We start from the raw sequence: 24067 nt of genomic DNA, 5'->3' as shown, positions 1-24067 counted from the left end.
GTCATAACCCTTCCATTCATGGAGTCTGTCAGTTTCTGGATCTGTTGACGTTCAACTTTTTGTGCAGCAGCAACCATAGCCTCCCAGTACACTGTTCAGAGAGGTGTACTATTTTCCTTCACTGTAAATCTCCCATTTGAGAAGGGCCCACAAGTTCTCAATAGAGTTTAGGTCAGGTGAGGAAGGGGGCCATGTCATTATTCTTTCATCTTTGAGGCCTTTACTGGCTAGCCGCGCAGTGGAGTACTTCAATGCATGTGATGGAGCATTGTCCTGCATAAACATCATGGTCTTCTTGAAAGATGCAGACTTTTTCCTGTACCACTGCTTGAAGAAAATGTCTTCTAAAAACTGGCAGTGGGTTTGGGAGTTGATTTTGAGTCCATCTTCAACCCGAAAAGGTCCAACTAGCTCATCTGTAATAATACCAGTCCATACCAGTACCCCACCTCCACCTTGCTGAGTCGAAGTGGAGCTCTGTGCCTGTTACTGATCCAGCCACGGGCCCATCCATCTGGTCCGTCAAGAGTCACTCTCATCTCATCAGTCCATAAAACCTTTGAACAATCTGTCTTCAGATATTTCTTGGCCCAGTCTTACCGTTTCAACTTATGTGTCTTGTTCAGTGGTGGTCGAGTTTCAGCCTTCCTTACCTTGGCCGTGTCTCTGAGCACTGAACACCTTGTACTTCTGGGCACTCCAGGTAGGTTGCAGTTCTGGAATATGACAGCACTGGAGGATAATGGGTTCCTGGTAGCTTCACGTTGATTCTTCTCAAATCTTGGGCAGTTAATTTGTGTCTTTTTTTTCTCAACACGTTTCTTGCAACCCTGTTGACTATTTGCAACAAAACGTTTGATGATTCTGTGGTCACGCCCCAATATCTTAGCAATTTCAAGAGTGCTGCATCCCTCTGAAAGACTTTACAATTTTTGACTTTTCAGAGTCAGTTACATCTCTTTTTTAGCCCATTTTGCCTGAGGAAAAGAAGCTGCTTAATAATTATGCGCACCTTGATATAAGGTGTTGATCTCCTTAGGCCACCCCCTCCCTCATTACACAAATACACATGACCTGATATGCTTATATCCAATAAACATTCAGGTTTATACAGCTTAGAGGTGGAAAATATGCATAAAAATGATATGGTCAAAATACTCACTAGCCTAATAATTGTGCACACAGTGTATATAAACAGGGAGCAAACTCCACTCCATTCTAGCACTGAAAATGTTACCTAGCCGGGTAACAAAATGTTTGCAAGAAAACAACCAAGCTCAGAGAACCCCAAGGACTCCACAGGGCATGCTTCTTGTCTGGATTACCTCACAAGGTTGATGGTCGCAGCCCCTGCCCTCTGGAACAGCATCCCTCCAGAGATATGTATGGCGCCCACTCTCTTAGGGTTCCAGAAGGCTCTTAAGACCTGGCTGTGTTCCCAGCCTTGAGATTAGTGTGTTAGTGGAGTCCCTGTCATATTTTTGATCGCTGTGGTTTTATCCTGGCTGCTATCCTCTGTTAGGGCGTAATGTTTACAATACTTCAAAATTGTATTTTGGATGTTTTAAGCCACCCAGAGTCTTTTAGAGTAGGGCAACTATAATTAATGTTGTTGTTCTTAAAATAGAGTAAAAGAAATGTTACTGTCTACTCTCAACTGCCCAGCTAAGGAGATTTGGACGATGCTTTCCTAAAGCAAATTGCAGATCTTTAAGGCAGGCATGAAATAACAGTGATGGGGAAAGGGATGCTATTGGGAGATAAACTTTTTAAGGAAATTCCTGACCTGCTGACACTATTGTTCCTTAGGTGCAAAGGGCTCAAGCTGCTCTTGACTTGATACTAACCTGTAGGGAAGGCTTGGTTTTAAAAAACAGAATAGAGAACACTTTGAGGAGTTTTCATGTTGAACTTCTTGATTTTAAGGTATGTTAAAGGCAAGTCTAATCAAATACATACCATGGAATTCAAGAGATCAGATTTGAATAAACATAGCAATGATAAATAGGGTTCCATGTCAGAAGAAACAAATTGGGAAAAAAACCTCAGGATGTGTGGAACATCTTAAAACGAAATACTAAGCACAAAGGTGACAACAATTCCAGTGTGTAAGAAAGGAAGACAGCAGAAGAAGCCAGTGTAGCTGCATAAAAAACAGTGAAATTCTGAAAAAGAAAAACGATACTGAAAAAGAAGAGCATGATGGCTGAAGCTTCTTCTGGCTGCAGCTTCCATCTCCTGCTCCAGAAGATGCTTGTGAGTCCAGAAGAACATTCAGATTCTGGACTGGTTCCTTCTTGGGGAGCATAACCCCATCTACAGCTAATATTGAAATTATCCTGGAATCAGTTGGGTATAGTACAGGTAGTCCTCACTTAATAGTAACTGAGACCAGAATTTCTGTCGCTAAGCGATGCAGTCATAAAGTGCAATGTCACATGACTGCGCTGCTTAGTGACAGCAGTTCAGCAGTCCCTGGTTATCATCGTTAAGTGAATCACCACGGGTCATTAAGCAAGGACCTCACATGACCATGACTTTCTGCAGGCTTCCCCATTGACTTTGCTTGTAGGGAAGGTCACAAATTGCAGTCATGTGACCACAGGACACCAAGATGGTCGGAAATCTGGACTGGTTGCCGAGCTCCCGGATTGCAATTACTCGACTGTGGGGGCACTGTGATGGTCGTAAGTACCATTTGTTCAGCACTGTTGTAATTTCAAACAGTCACCAAATGAGTGGTCATTAACCACCTGTATTATACCCTGGAATCAACTGGCTTCTGAATTAACAGCCACTCCATCTTATTTGGATTAAGTCTTAACCTGTTTCTTTCCATCCAGACCTTTACAACCAGTAGTCACTAGATCAAGATTGTATAAGTGAGTTTAATTTGTATATTGATTATACCATACCCCAAACTGTTGAATAAACTTTCCCAACAGGTTCATGTGGATGTTACTGGCATGCCCTAGGACTCAACCTCTCCTCCCCTTCATACACCAACTGAAACCACCAGCTAGGAAGTAGTGGAACACCTACAGAACTGTAGCTTCAGTCCCCAGCCCTTGCAGATGGTGCAGACAGATACAGCAGTTAGTGGTACTGAAGGCTACCAAGAGGTCCAGCAGGGCAAGTAGGGCTGTGTGATGGAATGGAATTATGAAGGCCAGACTCAGGGAGAAAAACATTTTCTTTCATCTCCTGAGATGAGAGGGAGAAATAAGAGGATGAGACTGGCACCTCCCTGAGGAATTCACAGTGTTGTGGCTGGCATTACTTGGGAACTGGGGTTTCAGTCTGGAAAGATTGATGTCAGGCCTAGCCCAAGGAACTCCAAGAGACCGTGTAAATTCAGTCCAGCAATGTTTATTAGCTACAACCTCTAGCAAGAATCTTCCCAGACTAAAACCCCAGTTCCCAAGTAATGCCAGCCACAACATTGTGAATTCCTCAGGGAGGTGCCAGTCTCATCCTCTTATCTCTCCCTCTCGCCTCAGGAGATGAAAAAAAATGTTTTTCTCCCTGAGTCTGGCCTTCATAATTCCATTCCATCACAGGCTGCATTTCCACATCCCAGTCTGTGAGTCATCAGTGACAGGGATCTATGAGGTCTCTGTTTCATACTTGAATCTGAACCTCTACTGAGAAGGGTCCAGATAATTCACTTCTTCCAGAGAATCTGCTGCCCCCTCCCTCCTTTCTCAGTGAACTGCCCTAAAAAGGGAAGATTGAAGACTTGAGTGGTGGTTGTCCAGTATAGTTGGAGCCAAAGTTGACCCCTTAAAGAGGGGACATACTAGAGCCTTCTTCAGAGGCATTGGCCACTCTCTCTCCTGCAATGAGGCTTTCACCATGGTCTGGATTCAGCTCCCCATCCATTCTCAGCAGCTTATATAAACCAGGTAGGCAGGGTTGCAGCCAACAGGTGGCAGAGCTCATCTCACCAAAGAGACTGTCCAGTTCCTCAGGATCAACAGGCTCAGATTCTTCTCAGATTACATCAAACGTCCCGGTCAGCTTTTCAGGCTCTGCAGCTGGCTTCTAGCTCTGAGTGAATGCAAATCATTAGGCAAAGTGTTTTCTCTGGAATGTAATGAGCTAACATAATCACAGTGACCACCTAATAGGTATTCCAGCCTACCTTTCCCTACCAGACTCTAGGTCAATTTAAAAAGGGCAGCCGAGTTGCAGTAACGGTGGAGAGGTAGTTCTGTTTTGTCATGTTTACTGCTACAATGTAGGCCCAAACTTGGGCATGTCCAATGAGATTTGCTTGTCTTCTGCCAGCATTGCTTTAGGTGTCTTCTGGTGCTTCATCTCTTGGAGTTTCCCAATAAACCAAGGAGTTCCCTGGGATTGGTATATGGAGAGAAATATTCAGGGTCAATTTTGTCAAGAACTCTCATCTCCTCTTCTGTTCCAGATATTGACAAAACTTGCCAAATGTACTTTCTTCCTTTTGCTGGGAAACTCCCCAAATGCCCTTTAAAACCCAGTTAGGTCCTTCTCTCCTGACAGTTTGCCCCACTTTTCCCACTATATTTCTTGCTGTCTATGATTGCTGTTACCTTCCACTCCTATCTATCTCCCCATTCCATTTCCTCATCCCTGCCTGACCTGGGGCTGTCCAGGGAATTAAATGAACGTTAGCACCCTTAGCTGAAACTCCCATCTTTCACTCTCCACTCAAATTCCACAATTCCAACAACCCCTTTACAACAATCTTCTTCTTTTTCACTTCCCCTTGCTCCAAGGCATTATACAGACCACCTTCACTATTCCAGCTTCTCATTCTGGGAAAGCTATTCTGACTCTGCTCCCCAACTGCCACTTGGATGGACAGCTTTTAACCCACCCTGATCTCCCAGCCCTCTAAATACCTTTCTTCTCTTTCTCACATACAGGTAGTCCTCGTTTAGTGACCACAGTTGGGACTGGCAACTCAGTCTTAAATGAAGCGGTCACTAAGTGAAACCACAACCGTGCTTATGATCTTTCCTTTGTTTTACAGACCTATGAAGGATGTAAATGCGAGGATTGGTCATAAAATTACTTTTTCATCACTGTCATAACTGTGAATGGTTGCTAAATAAGGACTTCCTGTATTCCTCAACATCCTTACACAATTGTCCAATCTCATTCTCTCAATTCTCACTTTTATTGTTTCTCCAATACAACCCCCCACTATTGTTTTCACTGCTACTCTTCATGACTCTTCCTTTTTCCAGCTGCTATATTTCTTCAGGAACATCATTGTGGTGTATTTTATCTAAATTATTTCCAGGCCTTAATTTGTTCTCCAGATAGTAAATAGAGTTCCAGTGGTGATTATGCTAGGAGACTGCTTCCATTTCCATCTTACTCATCATTTTCCTTTTCCCTGGCTCCACCTTAAAAAAAAAAAAAAAGATTTTATGATTGTATATTACAGGTAGTTTTTGACTTACGACCACAATTAGGGCCGGACAATTCGTAGTTAATCGGTGCAGTCGTTGAGGCTCCCAATTTTACAATCTTTTTTTGTCGCGATCGTTAAGCAAGACATTACATGACCACAACTTGTGACTTTCCCTGTCAGCTTCCCCACTGACTTTGCTTGTAGGAAGCCAGCTGAGAAGGTCGCAAATGGCAATCATATGACTGCAGGACGCTGCAGCTGTCGTAAATGTGCAATGGTTGCCAAGCACCCAAATCACAATCATGGTGATGCAATGGTCATAAGTGCAAGGGTTAGTCGTAAGTCACTTTTTTCAGCACCATCATAACTTCGAACAGTTGCTAAATGAATGGTTGTAAGTCAAGGACTACCTGTATTACATTATGAAAGAGTAAAGTAGCAAGAGGAATGCAGAACCCACAGAGGTATGCTTGGTATGATGACTGAAAGAATAGAAGAGCAAAATTCGGGAAGTGCAGTGCACCTTTATGCCAAGTAGGGTGTGGTAGAGTAAAATGTTGTTCTTCAGCAAATCATTGAAAGCTTTGTGTAAAAATGAGGTTGAAGGCTGATTGCTGAGTCTGATGACAGTGATATATGGTGGAAATAAATAATGTGAGAATAAATGATTTGGTGTAGTCACTAAGGCAAGGATACGTGATATCCCTTTGATTAGTTATTTATAGATATATGTATAAAGAATGCTTCTGGCAAAAATGTATTGGTGAAGACTTGAAAGTATACATATTTTGCTTTACAGATAATGCCCATTTTCCACCTGGGTACTCAAATTATTTGCAACAAATGTTAACTATATGATGTAATAAGTATTGATCTGAAAATTAATGTTTTCAAAGACCATTTTGTGTTTGACAGGGGAAATGGAATGAACAAATGCAAGTCACACATAAATGGCAAAAAAAAAAAAAAGTTTGAGCCCTACAACCCCTGGCTGACTCTTAACCCTAAGCCATTGCCTTCTTCCAGAATGTTCTTTTAAAAAAAAAAAACAATCTAGCCTATAAGCCTGGGATTTCTGGATAGTCCCCATCTGACCAGCCATATTTAATTTCTGAGATCAGCCAGAAATGTCTATCATGTGTTAATCTGGGCCTTTGAAAATAAAAAATGAAAGTAATTATTAAGAGGTATTTTGTTTTCAGGGATACAAGAAAAGGTTGAGAGAGCTACTTGAAGAAGGAACCATTTTAAAATCAACAAGAGCAAAAAGAGGGAAGGACAGTCAACTTCAACATTTGGAATTTGAGTCTGTAGAAAAGTGCAACAAGGTACAGAAAATGGTATCTCTTCAGCCAGTCATTTGTAGTTGCCTGTGTCTGCCCCCTTGCTGTTTCAGATAAGTAAGGGCAGGTTATTTTAGGCTGTCAAATTAATTAACATCTGATATCAGTGAAAGTTGTCCAATTGAAAGTGGTCTGGCTAAGACTCAGATCCAGCTTGCTAATGGTGGCTGAATTAAAGATACTCTTCCTTGAAGGAGCTGCAAATTATTTCTTTGTTTGCACAGCTTCTCTGCTGTTTTGTATCTCTTGAACTTTGTATAAATCTGTTTTTGTGGAAAATCAATATGAAGTTACTCTCTTTTCTTCTAGGAATATAAGCGACTTTCTAACGATCTGCAGAAATTGTCAGACTTATTAACTCAGCATGGAATTGCATATGAAACTGTCCTAAGTATGTTTGCAAAATATTTTTCCTTGTGGAAAAACTTTGAAGAAAAATGGATTTATAGGTAGTCCTCGCTTAACAATTGCCCTGTTTAGTGACCATTCAAAGTTACAACAGCACTGAAAAAATAACTTTATGACTAGTCCTCACACTTAGAACTGTTGAAGCGTCCTGCAATTTTGTGATTGCCATTTGCATGCTTCATAGCTGGCTTCCAACAAGCAGAGTCAATGGAGAAGCTGGTATTAAAATTGCAAGTCGTGGTCATGTCATGTCTCGCTTAATAACCCGCAGTGATTCGCTTAATGTCCACGGCAGAAGTGAGGTCATAAGTCCATCACATGATGTCTGGCTTAACAACCTCATTGCTTAGTGGCAGAGTTGCCAGTCCCAATTATGGTCATTAAGTGAGGACTACCTGTACTATTACAACAATGATAAATTTCATTTTCAAAAACCAGGGAAATTCAGTGATAAAAAATATCAGCCAGAATCTTTGAAGTCATAAATTAAAAATATTTCATGTTGGTTCAAATGCCAGAAATCTGAAAGCTAGGTTTGATGCCTTAATTGAGGTGAGTTCATAGAATTGTGGAGTTGGAAGGGACTACAAGGATCAGTTAGTGCAACCTTCTGCAGTGTGCAGGGAAACCAATTAACCTGTCCATGAATGTGGCTATTCTGCCTCTTTTTAAAACTTTCTAGAGGTGGAAAACCTACAAACAATAAGTAGACTGTTCCACTGTTATACAGATCTTACCATCCAGAGGTTTTTCCTTATATTTAAGTGAAATCTAGATAACTGCAATTTATATCCATTATTTCTGGTTCTAGTTTCTCTGGTGATGGAAAAGAGTGTGTGTTTTTTTTTAAATAGTAATTTTATTAAAGATTGGCTTCTGGAGAAGCAGTGGTGAACTGAAGATGGCTTTGCTTTCAGTGGAGCCAACAACTGTAGCAGAATGACGAGCCAAGGAATGGATCGGCGCCTTGAAATTCCTCCCCAGGCTAAGGGGAGGACTTGGGATCACCCATAGGGGTCCTTACACAGGTTCCCTGCAATGAGACCGTAAAACATTGGTCTCTGGCGAGTTTTAGAACTCTGGAAGCTGGGAGGGTCAAGCTTGCCCAAGCTGCGGTTCGGAGCCTTCAGAGAGACGCTGGGTTCGCCCACTTCCTTTCTTAATCACTTTTGTAAAATGGCTTGTAAATTGCCTTTTGGAAAGAACCTTCAAAAAGACAAGTTTTATTTCACTGGGTGGTTTTCCTTCAATCCTCAATGAAAGAAGTTTCATGTAAGTTTAAGAACTTTTTTTTTTTAATTTGGAAATAAGCAGCAAAAGGGTGATTAGAATGTTGATTTTGGAAAGTTATAAACAGACTAAGGGGCTAGATTGACTGAAAATAAGATTTTGAAATTAACTATAAGAATCCTTCCAGTGGTTTGTTTAAAATCCTATTAAAATATATGTGAAGATCTTGAAGTTAAGTGTAAGAAATCTTTCTGTGGGAAAATTTATTTTATTTATTTATTTATTTATTAAATTTGTATGCCGCTCATCTCCCCCAGCAGATGACTCTGGGCGGCTCACAATTAAAGTAAAAATTATGTGGATTAGAGAAAAAATGATAAAAGGAGGCATTGAAGGCTTGAACCCTAACCAGAAAGAACTAAATATTACAATTAAAGGAGAAGACCCACTAATATAGAAAGTGGAGAAAAGTATTTTAACTCTGGAAGATTTCAAGGATATTTGGCAACAATGTTAAGCTTTCTCTTAACATTGTCTGATACTAAAAAAAATGGTTTTAAAGAGGAGATAGAAGAGGATACAACTGAGAATCAGCCTGTTTTGGATATGGATTTAAAAATGATAGAATACAAGAATGATATTGACAAAGATGCTACACAGGACTTACAAATGAAACTGGCTGATGTTTTAATAGCTAAAAGGGATGTACAAATAATAAATCAGAACAATGACTTGGATGTGTGGATTTCAACCCAGAAGAGTGACTTGGACAACTTTTTTATTTTGGACTTACAAAAGAATTATGAAGGAGTTTCTGAGAAAAGATTAGGAGAGAATGAGAAGAAATCAGCTTTTGGGGGATTATTTAACAGGAATAAACATCAAGGCTTTTAAAATGAAAAAGAAGGATTATAAAGTCAGTTTGTTTGATCAAGGTTTAAAATATATGATATTTTTTCTTCTAGTAGTTTTTAATGGAATTTTCTCAACCAGGACTGGAGTGATAGGTTATTATGTTAAAATTGAAAGAAAGTGTTAAATTTGTGAAGGAATTTCTGAGAGAAGACAAAGAGAAAATGATAAATTAATTTGGATATTATTTGAAGGGTTTAAAGTTTAAGATTTCTGGAAGCTGTTAATGGATTTTTTTTTTATTAAGTTTGAACAACAAGCTTTTTTACAGGTTTGCTAATAGATATAAGATAAAATATGGGAAGAAGAGATTTTGTTGTTGTATTTGTAGAGAAAATGATAAGTTACTGTGTAAAGTAAAGGAAATGAAATTGATTTACTTGTTTATATAGATATAGATATAGATAGTTATACCCTAACCCTAAAGTTAATGGACTTTTGCTGATTAAGATTGAATGATGAGGTTTTATTATTTGCTAATACAGTAGAGTCTCGTTTAACCCACCTTCGCTTATCCGACATTCCGTCTTATCCGACGCCCCTAAAAAAAACACCACAACACGCATAAATCGGTGACAAGAAAAGTGTGCCGCTTGTTTGCGAGTGTGAGTGTACTCTTTCTTGTTGCTCCTGACGGTGCGGCACCGCAACGCAAAAATTGATTGCAACAGGCGCAGCGGATTGGTTTGTTTTTTTTTACCGCACTCAATCATTACTGTGTGTTATCTGACATTTTCACTTATCCGATGTTCTGCCGGCCCATTTAGGTTGGATAAGCGAGAGACTACTGTAGTTAAAAGATGAGATACAGGATGAAGAGATCTTTGATTGAAATGTTAGAGAAGGTGATAAGCTACTGAAATTGTTTGTACTTGTCTTGATGAAGGGGGAAGTCATCTCCTTATATTCTTCTTTCTTTTTCTTTATATATATTTTTTTCTTCTTCCTCCCCCCTTTTTTTTCTTCTTTTCCCTTTGAATGTTTTATTCTTTTTTTCTTTTTATATTTTTCTTTGTTAGTATTAGTTTTTATCTGTGTATTTTTAAACTTTAATAATTATTATTAGAAAAGGAAATAGAAAAAAAATAAGAATATAGTAAAGAAAAAGAAAAGAAATATATAAAGAAGCGGCTTCCCACCTTCATCACAACAAATATAAACAATTTTAGCAACTTATCTCTGAAAATACAACAAATGATTTCTTCTTCCCATGTCCCATCTCTTATCTATAAACAAATCCATAAAGCATTGTCATTTCAGTCATGGTGTCAGCAAAAGTCCATTAAGTGTTATCAGAGATAACAAGATATCTATATTAACCTTGATCAAATAATATAAGGACTTTATATTCCTTCCTTTTACTTCTCACAATCTTAATCTTTAGTCCACTCAATTAATGTTGTAGAACTTTATTTCTTTTCATTTTTTCTTTGCTCCTTCTTACAAGATTCTTTAAAACTTTAACAAGCCTCTTTTGTAAATCCAATATAGGAAAATTATCCAGGACACTCTTGGTTTATTGGTTGTATGTCCCTTTTAATTATTAAGACATCAGCCAGTGTAATATCTTTTTCCATGTCATTCCTGTAGCCTGTCATTTGTAAATCCACTTTCAACTCAGTCTCGCTCTTGTCAGGTAGAACTTGCTCCTCTTCCATAACATCTTTTAGACACAGTCTACCTATAGAGGCAGACGCTTTTAAAATTAACTTCTGGGTCCATTGTTCAAAAATATTCTTCAGTATGTCCAATGTTAAAATATTTAGCTTCATTCTGTAATTGTAAATTGAATTTAAGTGTTCTTCTCCTTTAATTGTAATCTTTAGTTTCCATTAGTGTCCAATTTTTAAAATATTATCTTCTTATGTTTCAAAACAAAAGCATTTTCCCACAGGAAGGATTCTTTATAATTAATTCCAAAATTTTATTTCAAATTTATCTGGACTCTTAGTCCATTTGTAACTTTTAAAATCAAAGTTTTAATCACCCTTTTGCTGTTTATTCTACACATGCACAAAAAAAGTTCTTAAACTTGTAGTTAAAACTTCTTTCACTAAGAATTGAAGGAAACTCACATGGTGCTATAAAAGCTGTCAATCCAAAGGTTCCTAATAGCTGAAAAGCAGTTAACAAGCAATTTCCAAAAGTGATTAGAAAAGGAAGTATGCGAACTTAGTGTCCTTTCAAAGACACCAACCGCTGTTTGAACAAGATAGCTATTCCCTCATCTCCCAGAGCTCTAAACCTGCTGGAGACCGCTGTCTTGTGGCCTCCTCATGAGGAGCAGTTGTCTGAAGCACTTGTGGGCAATCTCAAGTCCTTTCCTTGTCCAAAGAGAAAATATCGAAGAGCTGGTTACTCGTCAGCTCTTCATTCTGCCGCGATCGTTGCCTCTGCTTTTCACAGAGTTGTCTTCGGCTCACCATTTCTTCCTCCAGAAGTCATCAGTGATGGAAAACAGTTCTTGACCATCTTCCTGGTAGTTTTTCTTTATGTAGCAGAACATATCCTGTCTCCTCTCAGTGTTCTTTTCGCCAGACTGAACATGCCAAGTTCTTATGAGAATAGGCTTATTCTCATAGAGCAGGTCCTCAAGTCTTTTATTGACTGCTGAATTTTCTCTAACCTGTCAGCATTCTTCAGAAAACGTGCCTAGAATTGTACACAGTACCCAGATGTGGTCTCACTATTGTGAGAGTTGGGAGGAATAATTATTTCACATGTATTTGACACAGTGCTTCTTATACAGCCTAAACTAATGTTAATACCCTTCAGCCAGGTGTCTCATACTGCTGTCTCTTGTTCAGCTTGCTGTTAATGACTATACCCATGTCTCCCTCAGATGTAGTGTTTCCAAGCCATGAATCTTCTATCTTATATGTGTGTCCTATTTTTCCCTCTAAACATTGCATCTTCCATTTCCCTGTTAAAGGTCATCTCGTTCCTCTCAGCCAAGTCTTCCAAACTGTTCAGGTTGGATTGGAATGTCATTGTTATCCTGGGTGCTGGCCAGACTTCCTAATTTAGTGTCATCTGCAAATTTGACAAGCAGCCCATCAAAAGTTTTTCCAGGTCATTATGTTCAATAATATTGATCCCAAGTTTAAATACTTTGGTTATTGTTGTCCACCTTGAGCCATTAATACTGACTCTCTGAGTGTAGATAGCCAAACATTTGTGAAGCCACTTTATTGTAGTGCCATCCAAATCTCATTTTGACAGCTTGTCAGTGAGAATGTCATGCAGAATCTTGGGAAAAGCTTGCTGAAATTGAGGTAAATTATATCCCCAGCTTTCACCTGGTCCACTAAACTCAGTCAAAGAAGATTTGTCTCACGTGATCTGTTTTTGATAAAGTCATGCTGATTTTAAATCACAGCATAGTTTTTCCAGACTTACAGTAGTTATTTCATCAAGTCCTGGAGACTCAAATTAGCTAGAAGTTGCTTTACCTCGTCCTTGGTCATCTGAACCTTATACTGTTATCTTTGTTTCCAGTCTGTGCTACTGAAATCACCATTTCCTTTGGACATGAAGACAGAGGCAAAATAGAAGTTACTTTTTCTTGTTTATCTGTTAAGATTTCCACATGCTGAATAAGCAGTGAGCCTACCATCTCCTTTGCCTTCCTCTTGCTGTTGACATAGTTGAAGTAATTCTTGCTGGATTTTGCCTCTCTTGCTTGCCTTGCTTATTTTCCACCTTTCCTTTCCTAACCTCATTTCTATGTTTCTGAGCTGAAGCTTTGTATTCTTTGGTCATTGGCCCTTCCTTCCATTTCCAATGAGCATTCTTCTTGAATAGTGATCTACCTATTCAACTTCATTGGCTCCTTTAGATGTCTCCTAGTTTTCTAATTCATTGATATTTGAGACCATGCTATCCTTATTTCCCTTTCCAAGAAGTATCAGCTAGCTCTAACACATTTGCCTTGAAGTTTTTCTTTGTAGGGTTTCTTCTTTACTATTTCTCTGGGGTTATTAATATTGGCTTTCATAAAGCCCATAGTTTGTATTTGATTTTTTATAAATAGTTTATTTTTTCCCTTTACTTATATGCTGCACATTCCCAAAGTCTCCAGACAGTTAACAGTAAGAATCAACAATTCTAACAGTATGTGGCCATTGTACCCAAAGTTCCATCCACTTTAATATCTTCAATCAACTATTCCCTATGAGTAAGGCCCAAATCCAAGGTCCTTTAATGCCCACCTCCATTTTTTAAAAAGAAAATTATCACCAACACAAGTCAGTAATTTTTCTGATATCTTATTCTGGTAGAATTAGTCTTCCAACAAATGTTTTGGAAGTTAAAATCTCCCATCACATTTACTTCAGAGTTTTTTGAGGCTTTAGTTATCTTCTTTAATAAGCCTTGATCTACCTGTACTGTCTGACTGGATGATCTGTAGCAGGCTCCTAGCAAGATATCTGTTCTGTTTGGTTGCCTTTATGTTAACCCAGATGCTTTCAACACTTGTGTTTCCATCAGGCCAGCAGACCTTGGAAAAGGTAATTCATTCCTGAGGTAGAATGCTGCACCACTTCCTCTGTTGTGTTGCCTGTTCCTCTGAAACCAAGCCAAATGTTCCATTGGTAGGATCCCACCATGTTTCTGTAAACCCTTTTACAGTATATCATGCTTGTCATTGTGCCTCCTGATGTCTGGCTCATTTTGCTTGTTTCTTATACTTAATGCATTACTGTAAGTTAGCTCCCTTGTTCTGTCTCCCTTTTTCGTTTATGCTTGTATTTCTTTTATCTCTTGGTTAAAATAGTAATTTCCCTACACTGCTTTTCTGTTATACTTTATCCATTATTAGTCAATTCACTACTTACCAGTGGTCTTATATCTCCCTCCCTCTTGCCTACTGGTTTAAAGCTTCCCTGCTTTAGCCAGCTATCACTCCAAAGAGATCATTCCCCTCCTTAGTAAGAGGACTTCTATCTCTACAAAGCAGCCTCTCCTCCCTGAAATTTGTACCACTGTGAAGTTTGTACCAAGCCTCTTTTTCTTGGATCAACATTGCAACCCATAAATTTGAAAAAAAAAAATCCTTTCCATTACCAGACCTTTGCCTTCAGTAGGAAGTATTGAAGAGAACACCACCTCTGCCCCAAGTTCCTTCTCAAAGCCAATGTTTTTCTTTATATGCTAGAGGTCATACTTTACAATATAATTTGTGCTCACATGGATGAGTTAGAAAGATCTGTGATCACCATGTCTAATGACCACGTCTCTTGTCAGTTTTCCCACTGTTCCAGATTTAACAGTATGCATGTTGAAGAAACAAAATATATGGACACAATGTTTGAGGATCTAATCCAACCCATGAAGATTCATCATTCATCATTCACACAGTTTAGGGAGGAAGGGTCCTCCCACTCCCAAGAAAAGAAAACATTTTCTCCAAATAGACCATGTGGTCAGAGGAAAGCTATTGCTGGTGGAGGGGAGGGCCATTTTCCAAGGAGCCAACACATCCATAGCTACCGCTTGCTCTCTCAAAATAATCACCATCCTGCCTTGTAAGGAGTCTTTAAAACATGCTGATACTCCAGGGAAGCTATCCTTGCTGCAGAGTAGGCTCACAGTGGAGGGTTCTGCCAACTTAGGACTCTGATACCCATTACTAGCAAATCATTCCCAACATTTTTTACTAGAGTAACCTTGGCTCTTAGGTTGAAACAGGCTTCCCACTCCTGCCTTAACCGCATGTAGTTTGTTCCAACGGTACCTGCCCATCACTATGTCCGTGCATTGAGCCCTGCATTGCCTTTTCTTTAAACTTTTTCCCTGTCCCTTTCTCAGGATCTGATTTACATATCTTAGAATTTCTCCATCCACTTTCCCATCGTGAGTAAATATTCTGCCACATTACACAAATTCATCTACCTGCTTGCTCTCTCTCTCTCTCTCCCTCTATCTATCTGCCATTTATATATAATTTGAAATCATTCACTCTGTTTTTCCGGTCAAACAAAATAAAACTACCCTGGTTTTGATATAATTTTCAGATCTATACTCTTTATTGTATCATACAATCTGTCAAGCATTCACTGCAAAACATTTGGGTTTTCAGCCAACAACATGGCATCATGTGCATATAAAAATATGTACTCATTCATGTCCCCAACCCACACACCCCTGCTCTTTATACATTTATCCATAAATACTTTAAACAACTAAGGGGATACTACACATCCTTATCTACTCCCTGCTCAGTATTGAATTATATAATTTATTCTCAAGCATGTTTTACTTCCATTATATACAGCTCATACTACATTCAACAACCAACAAACTTTCTATTCATGCAAAATGTTTCATAATTCAAGCTTATTAGCTTTTTTTCAAATTAGCAAATGTAAGTAAACTTCCTTTTCCCACATTCATACATTTTTCATTGACATGCTGAAAAGGGGGGGGGGGAAACTATCTGCATATCCTTGCCATACTGCACTTCCTAAATGTTGCTTCTTTTCACCTGTCGCATACTTTCAGTCAGAATTCTGCCAGATTACCTGCCCAGGTCTAGTAATAAACTAATCTCCATATAGTTTCTGCATTACTCTTGTTACATTACTCTTTGTATAAGGAACAATAGTAGCATTCTTCCAAGCACAGATGCAATCTTCACACACAAATTAAGCAAGTCATATATCCACTCTATAAGCAAACCACATTCATATTTCAACCACCTACAGTCTTATAATTTCTGAACATTCCCACAGCATTTATGACTTCCTTTCATTTTCTCTCAGAAGTTAATGTTTAAAACATTTCAATTTCACTCTGACATATTACTATCATTCTTATACAAATCTCTAAAAAATTTTTTTCCAGCATTCCTTCACTTCAGCTTCATCTCAAATTACTTTTAATTCTGTTCACTCTGCTGGAAGTTCCTCATCTAGTTCTTTTCACCTGCTTCAAAAACAATTTTTTATTTCTATCAAAATAGTTCTGCATTTTTTCTATACATGTTTACAACTTCCCCTCCATATTTCTACCTATTTTTTTGGATTTCAGGTTCAAATCCCGGGGTAGAGAATAGAATGCTTGTGACTGCTCCACATCCTTTTTGTACTGAGTTATATCACTGAACGACTTCATCACTGATTATGGGGTATGTCTGTTAAGGCATTAGCTTCAGTTTCCTGGCATTGTAGAATTTCAGCCCACCTATCATCTCACAGGTGGGGGTGGGGGTGATCATTGAATTAATGAGAATTCAACTGTAGGCAGTGGAAACCTCAGATGTAGCTGGGAAGGTCTTTTGTCTAAAATTCTGAAGAGCTGCTGCCAGTCAGTATTGACAAAGATAGATTGATGGGGTTTTTTTTTTCTGTGTTCTAGTTGGAAACAGTGATGATAACCGCATTACTCAATCACTTGGGATAAAAGAGTCAGATCTTAGCACTATTTCAAAAGCTGACCAGCACTTGCGTGGAGATGCTGGAACTCGGTACAATGCCTTGTGAGAAAATTAAATTGTCCGCCTTACTTGGTAAGATATTTCCATCCACATGCGATTTTTAATAATTTAATAGAAAGAAGACTATTAAATCCCAAACAATATTATCTTCAGACCAACATGTGTTAAGAAGTTCTATCCATTTGGAATTCCTTTCATTATTATGATGTTCCCCAAGTTTATTAACACCTAATTAACATCAGCCTCTTGGAAGTATTATATAGGAAGTTTGTTGTTGTAATGTATTTTAATTAATTAATTAATTTTTATTTATTTTAATTAATATTTATTTTGTTTTTACTGTAAACTGCCCAGAGTCACTCTGTAGTGAGATAGGCGGTGACAAAGTTAATAGACAAACAAACAAACAAACAAACAAATATTGTGCTGGGGTGAAAATGGGGGGATCAGTCATTGCATTTCTACCTCCAGGATTGTGGGCAGCTTGTTTGAACTGTGTTCTTTTTCTTTATAACAGATAACCCTGTATGTGAAGGCAGCAATCTCTGTGCTGTGATGTCTTGAGCTATCAGATTCCTTTTCTTCGTGGATCATTGCAAACTGTAGCCCCATTTAGGCATCATGAACATGGAACAGTGAGAGTGGCATTGACAGGATTACAGATTCAGCACTCAAGGTACTGAGTGCTTATTAGGCAGGTGCTGCAACATGGATGCTCCTGTGGCTCTTCTTTTCTCAGTGGGAGTTGAGAGAATACTTGTCTTGGATCTTTGAATAAAGATAACAGAGTTGTAACCATGCTGTGTGTTCTATGACCATTGCTGGTTTCGGGGGCCACATTTCTTACTGGAACAACAAGAAACAGATTTGTTAGTATTTATTTTGTGTAAGACTATTTGAATTTTAATCTTTGAGTTACTGACATGATTTCATATAGTGAAATGTTTTTTGACTGGATCCTGCCTGTAAACTTCTGTTCTGATGGAGAAATGTTGGTGGCTTTGACTAATAACGTTCAATTCTGGAAGACTATAAAGCTAATAATTTAACACTGAGAAGAGGTCACAGTGAATATAAATTTCCAATTTAGGCTTTAGGAAACTCTCTCAACTTTTAAGAAAGATCAAATAGTGATCTGCCATTCCATTTGGAGATCATCTGATCTAATAGAATCCTCAAACTATTGAGCTATACATAAAAACAATTACTGTATATATGTAATATTTATTCTTTTTGATTTGCAAGTGAGAAAGTTATCCTTGTTTCTTTCTGTTTCTTTTCTTTTCTTTTCTTTTCTTTTCTTTTTTCTTTTCTTTTCTTTTTTCTTTTCTTTTCTTTTCTTTTCTTTTCTTTTCTTTTCTTTTCTTTTCTTTTCTTTTCTTTTCTTTTCTTTTCTTTTCTTTTCTTTTCTTTTCTTTTCTTTTCTTTTCTTTTCTTTTCTTTTCTTTTCTTTAGCAGACTTATCCCCGCCCATCTCCCCCCAATGGGAGACTCTGGGCGGTTTACAGCAAATTATGCTTGCTTTGTAAGGTTTTATGTATTTAACATGGGTTGTATACTTGTATCAGTTAGAGTCTGTTCAGCAAAACTACAAGCTTTCCTTCATTAACTTGTACCAGTACAGGGAGGAGGATCCACGACTGTGATAGAGTGACAGCTCTGTAAAGAGTTCTTGAATTTTTACTCATTTTAATGCCTTTATTTGATTTTATTCAAGTAGTTTTAGTAATTAGATTGGTATCCTAAAGGGCTGTGTATAACTTCAAACAGTAATCAAGGATGCAAAATTATAAAGCAGGAACAAAAAAGAATTTGAAAAGAAATATTAAAAGGAGGCACAAACTGGAGATTCAGCCGACAGGAAACCCCAAACAAGACAAGGCTACAATGACTTCTAGGCAATCAAAGATAAAGGACTTGTTCCAGGCTTTTGTGAGATAGCTGAGGAGGCTGGCATTGGGAAATCCTACCAGTGGCTAGAAAGGGCTGGACTAAAAGACAGCACTGAGGCACTAATCATAGCAGCACAAGAACAGGCACTAAGCACCAGATCCATAGAAGCAGGGGTCTACCACACTAGACAGGACCCAAGGGGCAGACTGTGCAGAGAGGCCTCAGAGACAGTCCCACACATAGTGGCAGGGTGTAAGATGCAGGCAGGAACAGCATACACTGAATGGTACAACCAAGTAGCTGGCATTGTGCACAGGAACAACTGCACAGTGTATGGGCTAGACCCTCCCAAGTCCAGATGGGAGATTCCGCAGAAGGTCATGGAGAATAACAGGGATCATGTGGGACTTCCAGATCCAGATGGACAGGCAAATACTGGCCAGTCAACCAGGCATCGTGGTAGTAGGCAAGGACCAGAAGACAGCAGTTGTGATAGATGTAGCAGTGCCAAGTGACAGCAACATCAGGTGTATGAGAAACTGTAAAAGTACCAGGGCCTGAAGGAGGAACTAGAGAGGATGTGGAAAGTAAAAGCCAAAGTGGTCCCAGTGGTAGTAGGAGCACTCAGGGCTGTGACTCCTAAGCTGGGAGAGTGGCTCCAACACATCCCAGGAACAACATCAGAGCTCTCTGTCCAGAAGAGAACAGTGCTAGGAACAGCTAAGATACTGAACAGAACCCTTGAACTCCCAGGCCTCTGGTAGAGGACTCAAGACATACCACCCATAGGGATGAGAGGGGAATTTTTATTTTTATATATATTGTTATTAGTTTAAAAACCCTAGTACAAAGTCAACTAGACCATCTCTAGAATCTGATAGCCCGGCTCATATTACTATCATGAAGGAAAACAAAAGCAAAACCTTAAACGAAGAAATTCAAAATCCATCTCAGCCCACAAGGTGTTTCTTGAGTCCAAAACCACTGTCACCTGTTCAAACATCCTTTTTGGTCAGCATGTCTCTATAAAGAACCTGTACTAGAAAGGGGAAAGTATCCCTGCTCAGGCTCACATAATGGGTGGTTGTGGAGGAGCCGCATCATACCACAGCCACAAGGGTCTCCATTTCTCCAAAGGCAGGCACTCCCACTCCACCTCTCTAACCCAAGCTAGATGATTGCTGACAGTATCATGGTACTGATCCCATCCAGGTCACCTGCCATCATGATTGCCACCTCGCATGAATGTCACGTGGGATTTCGGGTTCAGTTCCTCCATTTGGCCAGTCTCAGTAGGAAACTGTTGAGGTTGTTGCTTGCTGTGCTCGTGTGGCAGCTGCTTTTGCATACCTCACTGGACTGGGTGTCCATCTGCTGCTGCCATGGACTGTACAAGTAGATGATGGTGTGAATCGCTGGTGCCACTGTCCCTAGATCCCTGTTGTGCCACTGTCCCTAGATCCCAATTGTTCCTTCCTCCAATTCCTTGGTGACCTGATATAAGACAGGGTCAAGGGGGATGGGTTGGGCATCTCCAGGGCAGAAATGAGGTTCAGCCACGACTATCGAGTGAGCCTGGGCCATTGTAAAAGATGGCTACCCACAACAATTGAGCTACGGGATACAAGTTGACAAAATGCACCATCATATCTTCCATGGGCCTTTGTTCCTGAGTTGCCTCTCAAAGACAGCCCTGGGACAGAGGCAATTGAAGCCCTCCCTCTAGGGCTGGGCTGAGATCTCCAGTGCATGAGGTGATAGAAGCGCCACCAGCTCTCCCAGTAGAGGTAAGGAAGGTGGCAATCCCTAAAGGGCTCCAGCTGACCCAAGGGACGTCCCTGGTAAGCTGGAAGCTGCCCTTCGCCACCTTGCAGAGCGTCCATCCTGCCACGGAACATCAGCGGAGGGTGATCTCTCAGGCCGCCTCATCTGGCACTGGTGCCTATGCTCCCAGCCTCAATAAGATGGATAGACGTGGGCAGCAGGGATGCAGTACCAATGAAGCAAGGCCAGCAAATCTCCCAAGAGCAAGGGTAAGGAACGGTGGTCTCATTCTCCGAGTCTGTAGTCACACATCCCTTCCCTCCACCTGCACTGACATGCCCACTCGCTTCCCCACCAGGGATCAATGAAAAGCCAAGCCTGCAGTGGGGGTTCTGTCGTACATTCGGAGATGGGATTTGCTCTGCAGTCAGTGCCAATGCAGTCGTACATTCGGAGATGGGATTTGCTCTGATGGCCAGAGAGAGACCGGGCAAAGATCTGCTTCTGGGAGATAGGAAGATCACTGAGGCCCCTCCAAAATTATGAGCTAAGAAAAACACAGAAGTCTAGCACTGGTAAGGGTTAAAGATAGGGTTAGGGTTAGGGATTTTTTTTTCCTTAGGCAATAATTTTATTGAGGTGATGTATCCCACTGCAGGTGCCCAAACAGCTCCCTAAAAATTGGAGATGGTGCAGCTGAAGCAAATGTACAATGGAAAATCAATGATGAAAAAACTGAAGGAAGAGAAGCGATACAAAGTCCAACTACCAAAACAAGAACAATGCTTCACCAAGCTATGTTCCCCCTTACCTGCCTCCCTTGTATACCATTTTCCTTTTCCCCCCTACTTACCCTAACCCTCCCCATATCCCTCCCCTCATCCCACTCTATTCTTTATTTATTTATTTTATTTGTCAAATTTACATGGCCACCCATCTCACCCAAAGTGACTCTGGGCAGCATACGATAAAACCAAGAATTAACACATTTTGTAAACCCCTTAAAACAAACATAGGTAAAGCAAGAGTATAAGAGGGAAGATGTTTATATGCAATATAACCAGCGTGCAGGCTCCCTATTACCAGGGGATCCCTAGGCTTGCTGAAAAAAACGTTTTGAGAGCTTTATGGAAGGCCATAAGTGTTGGGGCTAATCTCACATCAAGGACTGATGTTCCAGTGGGTGGATGCCATGGCAGAAAAGGCTTGCCTCCTAGGTCCTGTCAGATGGAACTCTCACAGATGGGACCCACAGCATGCCTCTCCTGCTGGACCTGATGGGACAGCTAAATGTAATACGGAATTCTTCCTTAAACCTTCTCTCCTTCTTATCCTCCTTGTCCCTCCCTTCTTTTCCCCATTAACCCCTTTACCTGTCACCCTAGTTACCTAACCCTCCCCAGGCCACATCCCACCCACTGGCCTCCCAGTGGTTGGTGGGCAGGCCGGGGACCCCCATCAGCCTCCTGTCCTCACTGGCTCAGTCTGGCGAAGCAGGAGCCCCCAGCATGGGGCGGCACCGCTGTCGCCGCCTCCCTCTCCCGGCTCCGACCCTGCACAGCTTCAGCATCTATCTGGTTGATCCTGCCAGTAGCATATGCTTGTCTCAAAGATTAAGTGATGCATGTCTAAGTACACATGGGCGTGGCAGTGAAACTGCAAATGGATCATTAAATCAGTTATGATTCCTTTGGTCACTCCCACTGTTAGGGTTAACTGAGGTAATTCTAGAGCTAATACATGCCGACGAGCGCTGATCTCCAGGGATGCTTGCATTTATCAGACCAAAACCAACCCGAGCTCGCCCCAGCAGCTTTGGTGACTCTAGATAACCTCGGGCCAATCGCACTCCCCTGTGGTGGCAACAACACATTTGAACATCTGCCCTATCAACTTTCGATGGTACTTTCTGCGCCTACCATGGTGACCATGGGTAATTGGGAATCAGGGTTCGATTCTGGAGAGGGACCCTGAGAAACGGCTACCGCATCCAAGGAAGGCAGCAGGCATGCAAATTACCCACTCCTGAAGCGGGGAGGTAGTGACGAAAAGACTGCTTTGAGATGACAATTCTGAGCTCTCATTGGACTACTAAGTCAACGGTTCAGTTCAGGTTCCCCTTGTTTCTACATCTGATATGGACTCCATATTGTGACTTGAGGTAAAGAAGCGATTTTTTCAAATTTGTTTTTTTCAGTCACTCTGGAGGGAAAGAGTGACTCCTGAAAACACGTGCTTTTCCTGCCTCCCCTAGTTAGGTAGAACTCAAATCACCAGCACTTTTTCAAATCTGGTGTTTGACTGAGCTGCAAACGTGAGTTGTCAAAGCTGAATTCAGCATTCACCCTAACAGGCCTGATAGGGATTGGTAACATGAGGCCTCTGTACAAAGTTCCTTCAAACTAGGGAAATGTCTCAGACTTCATTGAGATGACAATTCTGAACTATGATTGACTGCTAAGTCAACGGGGTAGTTGAGATTCCCCTTGTTTATACGACTGATACGGACTCCATTTTGTGACTTGAGGTAATGAAGCAATTTTCTCAAATTTGTTCTTTCGATCACTCTCGAGGCAAAGAGTGATTCCTGAAACCACGTGCTTTTCCTGCTTCCCCTAGCTAGGTAGAACTCAAATCAGCACCACTTTTTCAAATCTGGTGTTTGACTGAGCTGCAAATGCAAGTAGTGAAAGCTGAGTTCGGCATTCACCATAACAGGCCTGATAGGGATTGGGAACATGAGGCCTGTGTACGAAGTTCCTTCAAAGTAGGGAAATGTCTCAGACTGCATTGAGAGGACAATTCTGAACTCTCATTGGACTGCTAAGTCAACGGTGTAGTTGAGGTTCCCCTTGTTTCTACATCTAATATGGACTCCATTTTGTGATTTCAGGTAAAAAAGCGATTTTCTCAAATTTTTTCTTTCAATCACTCTCGAGGCAAAGAGTGATTCCTGAAATCAGGTGCTTTTCCTGCTTCCCCTAGCTAGGTAGAACCCAAATCGTCAGCACTTTTTCAACTCTGGTGTTCGACTGAGCTGCCAATGTGAGTTGTCAAAGCTGAATTCGTCATTCACCATAACAGGCCTGATAGGGATTGGTGACATGACCCCTGTGTACTGTAAGGTTTACCCCGTTCGTCTCAGAGAAAAACTCATGACACTCAGCAAAGCAGTTTACTCAAGCATAATGTAGAAAGTACAGACAAAGCCAGGATTGGCTTGGCACATCTTACAGTACAATTTATAGTTCCCCCATTCCACGCTTAGCCCTGTTGCTTGGTTACAGATTACCTGCAGTAATCTTCCCCTCACTTAAATGCCAGATTCAGTCCAGTTCTTTTGTGTTCTTGATTGCTTTTCATCGATAATGTGGTTGTTGTCTTCGTTGGGTCTTTCTGTTGCGCGCAAAGCCAGGAGTTCTCAATCACACACTGATTGTTTTGCCTCCGAGCCGCTGCTCTTTATTCCTTGGATCACTCCTAAGGCAAGGAGAGATTCTTGAAACCATGATGTTTTTCTGATTCTACTACCTAGGGAGAACATGAATCATCAGGTCTCTTTCAAATCTGGTGTTTGCCTGAGCCAGGAAACTCAGTTCTGAAAGTGGAGTTTCACCCTCGCTACAATAGGCCTTTTCAGCATATGCAGTAATAGGCCGTTTTTTCCAACTTTATTCC

The 24067-nt window shown here is 40.4% G+C and overlaps 1 protein-coding gene across 2 annotated transcripts in view; it reads left to right on the top strand.

The window, feature by feature from the left end:
• The window catches only part of GNPTG (N-acetylglucosamine-1-phosphate transferase subunit gamma), a 37427-nt gene extending 19900 nt beyond the window's left edge, over positions 1-17527 (top strand). Inside the window, exons 9-12 of one of the 2 annotated variants that reach the window (XM_007439119.4) lie at positions 6604-6729; positions 7054-7135; positions 16654-16804; positions 17250-17527. In XM_007439119.4, coding sequence (XP_007439181.1) covers positions 6604-6729; positions 7054-7135; positions 16654-16778 — 333 coding nt within the window. In that variant the 3' untranslated portion in view covers positions 16779-16804; positions 17250-17527. Of the gene's footprint in view, positions 1-6603; positions 6730-7053; positions 7136-16326; positions 16424-16653; positions 16805-17249 lie in introns of those variants that run through there. The other variant, XM_007439121.3, reaches the window with a different exon arrangement.
• Positions 17528-24067: the final 6540 nt, after the last annotated feature.

Source organism: Python bivittatus, unplaced genomic scaffold (assembly GCF_059951505.1).
Source record: "Python bivittatus isolate LINGU-HERP-01145 unplaced genomic scaffold, Pbiv_v1 ctg000030_np1212, whole genome shotgun sequence".
In the NCBI taxonomy this organism is placed as follows: Eukaryota; Metazoa; Chordata; class Lepidosauria; order Squamata; family Pythonidae; genus Python; species Python bivittatus.
The sequence above is the reverse complement of the archived record's forward strand: the minus strand, read 5'-3'. Positions and strand labels throughout refer to the sequence as shown.